At 45.3% G+C, this 13,617-nt stretch overlaps 1 protein-coding gene across 20 annotated transcripts in view; it reads right to left on the reverse strand.

Moving 5' to 3' along the window:
- tenm2a (teneurin transmembrane protein 2a) overlaps positions 1-13,617 on the reverse strand; it is a 252,539-nt gene that overhangs the window by 15,095 nt on the left and 223,827 nt on the right. For 19 of the 20 annotated variants that reach the window (XM_053880001.1, XM_053879994.1, XM_053880011.1 and 16 more), the window contains 6 exons: positions 8,311-8,457; positions 7,008-7,218; positions 5,976-6,095; positions 3,005-3,266; positions 2,437-2,704; positions 2-145 (listed from right to left, as the gene is read on the reverse strand). In XM_053880001.1, coding sequence (XP_053735976.1) covers positions 2-145; positions 2,437-2,704; positions 3,005-3,266; positions 5,976-6,095; positions 7,008-7,218; positions 8,311-8,457 — 1,152 coding nt within the window. The remainder of the gene's footprint in view (position 1; positions 146-2,436; positions 2,705-3,004; positions 3,267-5,975; positions 6,096-7,007; positions 7,219-8,310; positions 8,458-13,617) is intronic. The other variant, XM_053880007.1, reaches the window with a different exon arrangement.

Here is a 13,617-nt window from a genome sequence, read left to right on the forward strand (position 1 = left end):
CCGCTGCGTGTGTTGAGTATGTGGTGCTTGTCAAGTGACCAGCCTCCCAGATTTGTCGGATCCAGCTCGTAGCCTTGCAAGGTAGCAATCCTCTTCTCCCACAGGACCAGGCTGGCGCAGGATTCGTACTCGTAACCCACAGACACTGCTCATGGAAAAGAGACAAAGAGAGGGGCGTGACATCAGAGCAGCGCTCATGCTGTTTACGTTTCAAAATGTGTGATGCTCCGAGAGGCTAGTTAGCATCTGAGCGTTAACACCCCACTAACACCCTCACACTCCGCTGAATCAAACAAGACCTTGCTAATTGGGCTGATTGCTCAAAGGTCCTCTCAACCTTCAGGTCACATCATTCGCCGCTGTGAAAGTCGTCAGCGTTGTCTTGTTGAGACTCGTCAAGATATGTGGATTGTTAGTAGTCGCACGGTGATGTGCCACCAGCCAACGTGTGCGGAAGGTGTGCTCACATATTATAAAATAACAGAGGCAACGCTAGCACCTTTTGCGACGCCTGCAATGGGAACACAGACTGACTAGAAAGAAATGAGTCAAACACATTGGTTCAATCTCACCTGACTGTCGCACAGCCTCAATCTGGGATTAATCCAAACCATTCCATCATTCCATACCTTTGACTGAGCATCCAAGCGCACGGCCGTTTTAGCATTTTTACCCAGAGCCCGAGTCATTTTAGGGCCCCCCCACGATGACGCTCGCATCACACTAGCTTGTACTGTCAGGGGAAGCCCTTGTTTTCATCTGTAAGCGCAGCATAATTTGGTACATTGCACTTGAGAGGCATGTGTTGGCTGGATAAACATTCGACTACTGGGGCTTTTGAACACTTCAGGATTTAATGAGTGCGGGGACTACCTGCCCAGACTGGTATTGAAACCATGCAAACATAGACGGCGACACCCCGGGCGCCGTGGTATCCTCTGTCTGGTACCAACTGGCACTGTGAGGCTTCCTCAAGACAAGTATCCTACAGGCCTTGTGACAAACGGCGTCAGAAATGGGATGGACTTACGGGTAGATATTGTCCAGTGAAGTGCAGGACATGGAGAAATGATCAGTGACCCACCAACAAGCCCTGGTCTCCAGAAGTGAAGTGGCTTCTAACAGGATTATTTCTGAACATGTCGTGAAAATTTTAACACGGCAATAGGCTTTCAACTGAGTCCAATGTTCTCCACACTCCTGCGGTATTGCCTGGTGCCGTAGGCCAGGGGTCACCAAACCCTGATTTTATTTATATATATAAACAAAATAACCATCTTATCATGTTTGGTTTTGTTTTTAGTGTTTTTTGTCACACAAGTATTTGAGAGGAATATCATTCATTTTTATTTCAGAAGTGTGTACGGAGCTGACGGCAGCCCTTCGGGTCGCACAGTGCCCTTGGAGTAGCTCGTGGTTGCTGAAAGGTGGGTGACCCCAGGCGTAGGCAGTGGCTCACTGCGTGTGCTTATGAGCTTGACTGATGGTGGCAACTTTTCGGCGGCGTACGTCGAGCTCATTGTCATTTAAATGCCATCTATACATGAAGTAGCATCACAAGTAACAGAGAGCTTCTGGATGCCTCCCACACCATGTTGAAGTGGGCTCATTTTTAGAGCTCAATAGGTGGCGCTCTTGGTTTAAAACGACGCAAGCTGTCACTAGAAAGGTATGAAAAGCAGAAAGGGCAAATAAAGGAAGGACTCAGCAGATGGTAATGCACTACCACTGTGACACAGAGACTCCAGGGACGAAGCTCCACCAGTGTCTCATTGCAAATGAGTTGGAGGAGACTTCTTTCCCGTCACTCAGTAGGGATTTGCCCTGCATCCATATCACAGACCGGACATGTCTCGGGATCCCTTGTCTGACATGGCTGGGTGTTGGATTCTTTTGCAGATTTTTTATTCACACCGACTGCTTTCAGATATTCACCAGCAGGTCTTCCTTGAAAATTGGATTCAGCCCCGACTTGGGCTCCGCTGGGCTTCAATAATTGAGATCTTTTGTTTGTCCGTGTCCGAGTTACTGTTCCTAAAGCAATATTGCTTTGATGGCAGCCTTGTTTCCCAGACGTCCACTGCATCTGAGGCCCGAGTGCTGACAGCAGAGTGTAATATGGCTGGACTCCTCCTCGCCGCCGCCGCCGCCGCCGCTAACTGCTAACTCACTCTGATGCTTAATAACCCTTCACCGTAGTTATGGCTGGCTGACCAAAGCACACGCCGCCTCGGTGAAAAATAGACGTTTGGAAAAAAAATCCACTTAACTGTGGCCATACTGCAAAGTAGATGGAGGTCGGGTTTCTGGTGTGTAATCTCTCCTTCAAGCTCCCTAATTAACACTCTCCCTCTGTCGTAGCCGGGGCTCCATTACTGCTAAAGTTTCTAATCTCCTCAGCGGGGAAAAGAGCCTCCGCCCGGCGCCTTCACTCACCTACAGCCTGGGAGAGGCCGTAGACCCTCTGGCCATACGCGTCCGTCTTATCCCAGATGTAGGTGTAGGCCAAGTTGGGCGAGGCGTGGAACCACTTCTGGAACAGATGCCCCTCCACCGCCACCATGAGGTGAACCTTCAGCAGGCCCATGGACACCACGGCGGGAGTCATCAGGACTTTGAGCAGGGAGCGGTAACCCTGCGTCCGCGAGCTTAGGTAGCAAAGCTTTAGACTGGTGCCAGGGACCTCGATCTGCTCATGCAGCACCTGGAAGACAAAGAGAGGAGATGACAGGGGGAAGGGATTAGGGGGGATTAGAGAGAGAGGGGGTAATGAGGGTCACGCTTCCACTGACGGCTGAAGGACAAAAATGGGGGGAAAAAACAATGACGAAATAAAGAAATAGTAGAGGGGTGGTGGGTGAGGGAGGGAGGGAGGGAGGGGGCTATGGAAGCTAAAGTAGGGCTACAGAACACTGGCTAGAGAGTGGGTGGGAAGTGGGGGTGAGGGCGGGGTGGGGGGGCAGTAAGAAGATTAGCCGGCAGCCAGAGGTCAGTGGTACCGCACCTGAGTCTCCGGTATGATGGGTTTCTCCCCTGGCTTGGAGCTGAAGAAGGAGGAGAGAGGGGAGGCAATCACAAGGGGGTCAGGCCGCACGAAGCCGCTCAGGTCACAGCCAGGGATGGTGTTCTCCTCTGTCTTAAGCACCAGAGTGTCCATAGCATAAAACTGGCTCCAGGGCAGCCAGACGGTGCGCTCCTGGCTCAGGAAGGGGGCGCGTTCAAACCGCAGGGTCAGTGAGGCGCCACCGTTAGCTATCAGGTCAAACCTGGGGAGGTTTGCAAGAAGAGGAGGAGCGTGAGGGTCAGACGGCCAGAGCTGCGGTCAACAAGCTTTGGTTAGTGAGTCCTCGCCGCCCCGCCAGCGTACAACCTGGAACTTTGTCTTGGAGAGAGTCCCCGGACTTCAGATAATGGACACAGAAAAGTATGAAACGTTGCAATACTTTAGCGCTTCTCTCGTGCTCTCTGAAGAGGGTTTCATCGCGATGTGAACTCTTACTATAATAATAATAATAATAAAAATGCTTTCATCTCACCATCATTTTGATTATAATTTTGACCAGCATTATGAAAATATACATTAAATATATATCATGATTATTAAGTGAAAAATGCAAAAAATAGAGAAATAAAAATATTATTTTGAATTGATCAAATTAAATATATTAAATAAAACATTTTTTCCAATTAATTAGTAAATAAAAGGGAGTTAAGCCATAAAAAATACTAAAGAGCTCTTTGCAACATTTACACTTGTAAAATCTGAAAATAGTGAGTGAGATCCTTGCCAAACTCTAATCCCAGCTTGAAGCTGAAGACTTGCAGAACTAGTTGAAAGTTTCGCTCTTCTGTAGCAGAGAACCATCCTGGAGGGACGTGATCACCAAATGAACCCCACTCAGACACATTAGAGCATCAACAAATCTATAATTAACCAACACAAGTCTGGATCAATAGATGTGAATGGTCCGTCTGTGGGTTAATGACCAGCGCCAGCGTCTCGTGCATCACACGAGCACTTCAGGGACGCACAGGAAAACAACATTCATCAGGACAAACAGGGATCAGTCAAGGACATCAGAGCACCGTCCGTCCACGTGTCAGTTCCGTGGTCGGCCCCTGAAAAACAAGGTGAAGCGTCGCCATGTTAGAAGATCCGCCGCGTCTGGCTCGGCGGGAGCAGAGGAAGGAAACTGCAAAGAAGGCACCAGACCAAGCAGCAGCAGCAGCAGCAGCAGCACCTGAGTGATAAAAGTGTGGAAGCTGCAGACAATAACAGGAGCCAATTAAATGAATATCTGAAAAGAACATGTTACGGATGACAGCCAAAGCTGGATTTTCAATTTTACATGTTTGGGGAAAAGTCAGCCGAGAAGTCAAATTGAAAAAAAAAAAAGATGAAATCTCCCCGAGCTGAAGGAGGAAGAAAGACATGAGAGACGTCAAGGTGATGCTCCGTCCAGACCCGAGAAATTGGCTGAGTACATTTGGACCCACCTGTGTTTACATGGACAGCAGCACCAAGATACGCAACATTTTATAGAGGCAAAAATGCTGGATATTGGAGTGTACGATAGCAGCCGTTATTCCTCATGTAATTGGCGCTCGGAGATGATTTTTTTCTGCTGCTGAAGTCTTTGTGGATGACTGAGCTCCGTATCATCGCTGCGGGGTCCAGGCCTTCATCATCTCTCAGTCTGGACCGCTGAGCTGTTCTCTCTCTTTAGAGAGCTGGAATCATCCCAGCTAGCCAGGGCCCGGCCAGGAGAACCTCCAGTCACCACACAGAAAGGACTCCGGGGCCGGTGAGACCGTGGCCCGAGCTCGCAGCCACCCATCTTGAATTCGGCTGCGGTCCAGGCCAGAAATGAGCCTGAAATGGACCTTCTGTCCAGACACCAAGGTTGCCCCACTACCTCCTCCTGCAGCTGACTCACACAATCCAGCACATCCAGCCCATCCCATTTCACACATTAGACAGGCCACCTGCTCACTCTCACCTGATGGCAGTGCAAACGTGGGTGGGTGAAGGATGGAGACCGGACCGCAGCCCATCAGATCGTAGCTGTCACATTTCATATAAACAGATAACCCCACTGACAATAAACTTAAATGAAAAAAGTCAACTTTTATACGCCAGGAAACGAGAGTAGATCATTTCAATAAGTGTAACTCAATTTAATTCAAGTTAAAAATGGTAGAGGTCCAGAATAAATCACTCGAACGAGATAAAAATATTCAAACCGAAATATAGATTATTTTAAATGCAGTATTGAATGAAGATGCACGTGAGAAAAGACAGCTGTATTATGACGAAATAAGATCAATACATTTATGTTAGGTTATTCTTGTTGTTTTTTATAAAGCCATTTAAAGATGAAATGAGAATGAGGCTACATCATAATTGTGATTAAAAAATTGTGATTAAGTGAAACTGCAGTCAATATGGATAAAAACATAAATATAAAAGCAAAAAAAAATACATAATATGAAAATATGTTTTAACATTAAATATAACATAAAAATAAACTAAAAAAATATAAAACTAAACTAAAACAAATAAAACTGATGACATAAAACAAAAAGGATATGTCATATTAAAATGATTAGAAAACAAAAGATAAACCTGCATGGTTAGGAGGAAATCAGAGTGCAGAGAGGAAACTGAGAGCAGCACTGGGAGACCACAGAGAGACTTGAAACTTGAGCTCTTTCACTCTGATAAAGAGGAAGTCAACAAGAAAGGAGGAGGACGTCGCTGTGCTGCTGCTGCTGTCCATGTAAACCATTCACAGAAAACCCCACAACCCTCTTTGGTCCTTGCACGTCACCCACGACGCTACGCTAAACACGGCACAGTGTGTTTTCTCGGGGGACAATTAAAACTTTCTAATGGAATGAAGTCTGATCTCATCTCTTCTAATGTGATCTAATCTAATGCAGTCATGCGGTGTCAGTCGAGCTGTTGTACATACATGCCGTCCTGCCGAGTCAGCGTGTAGCCGTACTGCGGGTAGTTGAGGAAGGACACGTTGACCCCCACCAGAGGGGTCCCGTCCGTGGTCAGCACCTGACCCCGGATCAGAGACGCCAGGCTGCAGGAGGAGACAGAGGACACACAGCGTTGCTCATCTTCAGTCGCCCTTCCTTCCACCACTCATTCGTTACAACTGCAGATGAGCTGGCGTCAGTCACGTGAACCGGCCGTGACAAGGCCGAGGCGCCGGCGCCTGTCGCGGCTCGCTGGGATTGAAAGGCATTTAAATATTGCAGGGCATCATCGCTCACAGGCCTTATTGTCTCTGAAGCATCTGATGCCTGTATGGATGTGATCAATGATGTTGATGCCGGGAATTGATCAGCTACACGCACTGACTCGGTGGCGGCGCGTGAGTGAGGGCGGAGCTTGTCAGAGAAGCTTCGCCTTTGCTTTTTGACTCTGCCTTTTTTCATTACGCTTACATGTTAGGTGGAAAATATCTGGAAATATATATTTTCAAATGAAATTTCTGGAAAATAAAGCTTTAAGACGTATGTCATTTTTTAAATTAAAAATAACAATAATAAAATAATGAATACAATCATAAATGTATGCATACATTTTAGTAAATAAATGTAGTTGTCATACATGCAAAATTGTTCTTCATCTGTCTCACCTCTAATATGTATTAAAAATGTCAAAAAATATACTTATACATAATTACATTTCATTTATATATAATTTAATAAATGTAGTTGTCATACATGCAAAATTCTTTTATATCTGTCCCACCTCTAATATGCATTAAAAATGTGAAATAAAAAAGTAAATATTTATATATAATTTAATAATTTCTCATTTTACCTAACTTTTTTTTTAAACAACTGAAACATGTAAATAAATATCAAAGGTGTCATCATAAAAATATATATATATGTATATATATTGTCGCTGAAAGACTCCCTTCACTTGACAGGGTGTGACCACAGGCTCTCTGCACGCAGACGTAAAAACACGCCTCAGCTACCTGGAGTTGAAGGGGTTCTCCCCAGGGATGACGTGGGTGCTGTCTCTGGCCACCAGCATCTTGACTCGGTCGTAGAAGGAGCGGACCCGCGGCAGAGACAGGGGGTTGTGCTGGATGACCATCAGAGGGTCTCTGGAGCCCCGACACAGGGGACTGTTCTGACAGGGGCTCTGGATGCAGCAGTCGGGGTCCATGCAGTCAGTCAGTCCGTCTGAGGGAGACAGGAGAGTCACTTCACCGTCTGCTACGCTTCGGCTGGGGGGTTTATACCCGAGAAATGTACATATCACTTCTGAAAAGCTTTGATCCAGGCTTTCGTCTTGTGGAAGCAATAAAGTGCGACTTTGAAAGCAGTTTTGTGATCAACAGAAAGCTCGATGAATGAATCCCATTCAAGTTAAATGTGACTTACCTTTATGTCCAATATCGATCTGAGAAAAGTTTGATTTAATTGGACGTGCGTTTCACCACAATAAAAAAAGTGTTATTACATTTGGGCTGATCAAGTCAAAATGAAAGAACTTGATTTCAGGCTATTAAAGCACAAATGAACAGATGATTTTCATCTACATAAACAGACTGAGTGATGCATTTAGATTACATTTCCAGCATGTTTATGACTTCTGATGAATGAATTATGGGCCACAATTATGTATTTCACCAGGAAAAATCAAGAACGACATCCATTTATTCATTTGGACTGTGACTGTGATTTGACTGTTTAGTTTAGGCTGAATATAGTTAAAAGGCACCAATTGAAAAAAAGGAAAAAACAAAATCTCCCATCCATTTTAGGCAGTTAAGGCACATATCACATATAAACACTGATATGGAATTCATTCATTCATTTATTTCTCACCATACACGGTTGAAAAAACAAACATATAACTGTGGGCCTTGCTGCGTCAGAAAATCAACAAAGGAAATGAGATTAAAACATGAAATCAGACTAAATGAGCCTGTGAATACAACTAACCAGTCAATAAAAAAGGTGTTTTTGAGAGTGTGAGTGTTTTTATACCAATAAACCGACACAAATCGTGTGACTGTTCTAGATTCACTCTTCATTGTGTTTATTGTATTCTTATGAATTCAATGAAAACATGGAGCCACAATTATGAAAAAAAGAAATTCATAAAAGCTAAATCATCACAAAGGACATCCTTTATTACATTGTTATTATCATTTTTAGATGAGATGTCCTTGTATCAGACATTAACAAATACATGTTGAATGTTTACTGTATTTTTGTTTTCAACAAAAACCATGTCACTTTGTGGTGATGCACGCGGCAACACGTCACCTCCTTCGTTGTCCTTGTTGTCGGCGCAGGAGGTCTCCATGGCAACGCTGCAGCCGGGTCCTCTCCAGCCCGTCTGGCATTCGCAGTGCCAGCTCTGCTGTCCCATGGTGCACTGGCCGTTTCCATTACACAAGTTAGGACAACCATCTGGGCGGGGCGGACGGGAAGAGAGGGCGGGCGGGGGTTAATGAGGGGAGTAAAATGGGGACGGGTTAATGGGAGACAAGGCGTTTGTTTGATGGCAGACACACACACACACTCATCTGCCTAAATATAGAGTAATGAGTTTCAGCCAACTCAATAAGCACATACACGGAGTATCGATCCATCAATTGGATTCAGCAGGGCAATCTTCACACGCACCTTCCCATCTAGACCGGTCCACTTTTGGGACCAGCTAATGTGTGTGTGTGTGTGTGCCGGCGGATACGGACGTATCACTTGATTCACTTACTTGATAGAGCCACACCCCATCATCACTCTCTCTCTCTCTCTCTTACTTATGAGTCAGTGGAGGTAATGGGATTCTGATGGCCTGAGAGTAATGCTCTCTCGTGAGAGAATACGATTATGCTCAGTGGAGTGTGTGTGTGTGTGTGTGTGTGTGCGCGGGGCGGTCTGTGAACTAATAAACCTTCACTTTATGCATAAGACGCCTGATCAGAATCGGAAGGCCGGCAGACGAGTTGCTAGCACTAACACTGGCGGATGACATCATGGTCATTTATCATGGCTGTGGCTGCAGGTATCTTGAGTTTGCTGGGAAGAGATGAACACAGCAAGAGTCTGAGGTCAGGAGCCTTCCACATCGGAGGAGAGGAGTCGAGAGAAGAAGTGAGACACAGAGGTCCCATCAAACGCATCGTCGCTCGCGCCGTTCTACACACGAGCAGCTGCTCTGTTGGCAGACCAACTTGGCTGCTCTTGTCTGTTTCCTCTCTTCACTTCCGCTCCTTCAGCAACTTAACAAAAAAAACTTTTTTTTTATATATATAAATACATAGAAAACAATAACCACCAATCCACTGACTCTTTCACATCCTGGCTGCAGCAGACCAAGATACAGACTTCTTTGGCAAATACTTAAAAACAAAGAAGAAAAAGCCCAATTTTATGGTAAAATATGATTATAAATCTGTTTTTGAGCTGCCATAAAATCAAATGCAAGTGTAGCAATTATTATTGGAACCATTTTTTTTTGCAATTATCTTGGCAAACAGACCACTAAATATTATACAATCCATTGTTGTTGCTGATTTCATTTTTAAGGTATATATATATATATATGTGTTGGACATTAAGTAGGAAAATATTCAATGATGATTTTTTTGTTTTTTACATATACCTGTGCATTGCACTACAAAGCAGGTCATTGGGCTTTTATCCAAAGCAACCTATGAAAGTAGGTGGGGCAAGATAACCAGTGAAGGGTTGATGAAGCTTCGTGAATCAGTGCCCTCCTTATCAAAGCCAGTAGGTAGCGCTCTCTGCTCTAAAATCCTTGAAAGGAACTTTCAAAGTAAATGCACGTCATTGTAAAAGCGAGTGCGCCCCCTACTGTGCTCTGAAAATGAAGACGATATTTCATGGAGCTTCATCAGCCCATCAGTAGTTGGTGAGGTTTCATGAAACAGGGTCAGATGACAATGTCTGCCGTAAAATGTTTGGACTTGACCAAACTATTCAATGAAACCTCCCATCGTTTCTAAACCAAGAGCGCCATCCAGCGGCCTCTGGAAATGAGCACACTCTTTCATCAAGCCTGCAATACTGTTTCATGAAGCCTCATCAACCCATCACTAATCAAAACGCAAACCAAGGACAAGAACCAAGAGTCAAGCTACTGTCCTCAACAAAGCTCAGCAGCAGAGTGAGGCCAGACGCCTCTTTTAAATTCAAGGTGACATATTGACAGGCAACTCTGGCTTTGTGGCTAGTTTTGTAGTCAGATGTTTTTTCTCTCAAGCAGCTGGGATCCATCATGCAGTAAGTACTTGCGTCTATCATTTCAAATGTTTTGCCCAGGTTAAGGGGGCAGCAGCCATAGCAAAGAAGCCCAGCTTTTCCGTTGGAATACTGAAGAATTTCCAGGACAGTGGGAAGAGTCGGTCCACCCCAGGGTGCCGACCAATCGTGATGGAGTGATGAAGCTTCATGAAACACTGTCCTCTTTTTCAGAGCCCAGGTGGAGCTCTCAGACTAAAAATGATGCAAAGTGCAATTGAAATTTCACGGCGCAAAGTGCCACCTGACAATGCGGCGTATGACCAGACGTTCTGATCACATTGACATCCACAGTAAAACTCTCCCTCTTCGATGTGCGACGTCACCCTCCATCGCGTCACACCAAGTTCACTTCATGCATTCCGAGAAAAAAAAAAGCGGCATAAACAAAGTCATTGCCTTCTCCATTAGCACCAGCAGCCACACTGATATCAAAAGGCAGTAAATCCACCCAAAAGCGCGGCGGCCTGATAACGACAACATGGCAACGACGTCCCCTTCGACGACATCAACACTCCCACGTGCAGCCGAGGCCCGAGCCGGCGCTCGGCGGCCAGCACAGAAGGACGAACAGCACGCAGCAAAGGCAGATGATGAAAATGAAAGGCTTTTCATTGAGTCCTGCTCCGTAGATGAATGAACATATTTTCACTCAAGTTGCACGATGGGGTTTTGCCCTCTAACAAATCGCTGCATCAATACAATCATGCATTATGAATATAAATAGCGCAATCTCAACTGTGGCAGCGGCTAAATGAACAGGCGTTTGCTCCTGATTGGCATTTTATCATGGGCCCAACCGCCCCGCCGCGCGCCAAAGTCAACACAGGAGAGGAAAACAATGAGGGCCATTTGTCTGACTGCGCGGGAAGATGAGGGGGAAGGAAGGCCCGGCGCCACAACAGGAAGCAAATCAAATGGTTGTATCTTTAATTATGAAGATTTTGGCCATGGAGGGACGCTCCTGATGTTGCATTAACACCGGCCTGAAGAGATTGTCCCCTAATATTGAGCTCCGGGAACAAAGGCAGTTAACAGCGATTGCCTGTTAAATGGAGGCGCCATTTGAAGCGGCAATACTTATGAGGCAGCCGGACAGGACGATCCATAGTGGGCATTGATCGACGGGCCGGGGCCGGCCAGAAGCCGGCTCCTATCTCTTTAGTGCCAGGGCCCAGTCGATACCCCTCATACTAACTAGTATAAAGTGGGATTTCAGAAACTATTAAGTCAATCCCTGCCTGCTAAAGGTGTTGGACTCTTTGTGAAATCCCTCTGAAAAGCAGGAGAAATTGTGTTGGGTTATGGGTCACCACACATTCTGTTGAGGTGTGTGTGTGTGTGTGTGTGATGGGACGTATGGCTTCTGTCAAAAACTGAACTTAACATTAAGTTTATATCATTTCTTCCTCGAGCTTTACGCATGTTTTGTGCAGACAACATGTTCAGCGCTTGGTACAGCCGAGGCACCATTTGTAATGTTAAACTTACCAGTCCAATACTGGACTTGAATACTCCTACACATTAAATGGCCACCGAATACATTTTGAATAAAGCAAACACTTTGACCACAAACAATTGAACTTGATAACTGGTGGTGTGACAGAGAAGACGCAGAGAAAAACGCTCCTCGAAGTCGTTTGTGGCACTGCGTTTATAGATAGATACTTCCACGTTTTTCTCTCTTTAAAAATAAAGCAGTAAAGGTTCAACATTCTCCTGCTATTTCAGTTAAACGAAAATAGAGCGACTGAGAGAAAAGAAAAATGCAGAAAGTACAAGAACAAAGTGCAAACCAAAGCGAGGACAATTGCACAGAAAAAGTTGGCTTCTTCCTCCAGCCGCCGAGACGAAAAAGGTCAGCGGCATAAATCCGAGTCTCAGATAGACCAGGTAACACTGCACTCTCTCAGACACTCATCTACTCCTTTTATTGTTAATAACCTACTTTAGGAGCAAAATCGATTTCTCCATCCTGCATGTTCTCCACCCGTCCTCATTGGGCTCCATCTGGTGTTTTTCACTTCTGCTCCCTCTTTAACCCTGTGATTTACCTGCTCCGTCCCGGCCTGGCTCTTCATAAAACAATGAGAGCTATTCCATTAAGCGCAGAGGGTGAGAGGACACTCTCAACGGTGCCTCGGGGACCCGCACTGTCAGGCAATCTGCGCTGCTCTGTGAAACCAGACAGAGGTGGAGCCGCCGGCCGATCTGTTAAGTGTTGTAGCTGTGCATCCAGACACCAGAGCAGTCCTCGACCTGCAGTCCTCTCTAATTGTGATCATGTCTTAAAGGGCCCCCAGGATGCATTTTCCCTGTCTTTGAAAAGGTTACTTGACGTCTACAACAGGAGGAACCAGAAATGATCAAAACGCTGTGTGTAGTTTCATCATCAGATTGTATGTCTGCGAGGACACGAGCGTCATACTCTCTTTAAGATCGACCGACTGAAATGATAAAGTACTATAAATAAAAAAAAAAAAAACTCTTTGTATTTAGATACTTGAGTAACATTATTACTCTTTTAAATTGGACATCACAAGGGAATCAAAGACACTGGAGCAACATACATTAATACATAGAGTTTTCCAAGGTAGAGTAGGTTACTCTGGGAGAACAACTGACTCCCAATGCTACTCAGGAACATAGTGCGCTTCTACTAGTGAGAGAATTGAAGACCTTTCAGAGTCAGGACACATTTCCAATGGATGCAACCTAAATGTACTGGCTGGGCTGCCATATTTCGACCCTAGTTCTCAGACAGGTGACTGTGTTTTGGCTCTTTGTCTGCAGCGACGCTTGCCACACCTGCAAATATAACCACTTCTAAAACGTGCTTTTCATCTGCATCTTCATAATGGCTTCCACGTCCTGGGAACGAAGCCTTTATAAACGCAGATCTGAAGGACACGATCACACTCTCATCCATGAAGCAACACTTCCATTTAGACCAAACAAGTTTTTGATTATACGGCTCATTTGTTCTTGTTTAGTAATTGTGTTCATCTCCGAGTGATTGTGCGACTGTGCTGGATTTTTCCTTGTCATTTGAAGGACTGCGGTGATGAAAATATAGCCACTTCAGAAGGAAGGCCTTACACTTCCTGAGCGACGCACACAAATTCCGGCGAAAGACATTTACGAACCGCTCTACCATGGCTGTGACTGTTACCACAAACGGCCCAATGTAAACACACACACACGCTGCATCTTTGCGTTTTTTCGACAGCACATTAGGCCTCGCATCAATGGCCTATGAAATTCTGCAATTACCTCCAAAGTTCTTTACGGCTTCCGTCGTGT

The sequence above is a fragment of the Synchiropus splendidus genome, chromosome 11 (genome assembly GCF_027744825.2).
Source record: "Synchiropus splendidus isolate RoL2022-P1 chromosome 11, RoL_Sspl_1.0, whole genome shotgun sequence".
Taxonomy (NCBI): Eukaryota; Metazoa; Chordata; class Actinopteri; order Syngnathiformes; family Callionymidae; genus Synchiropus; species Synchiropus splendidus.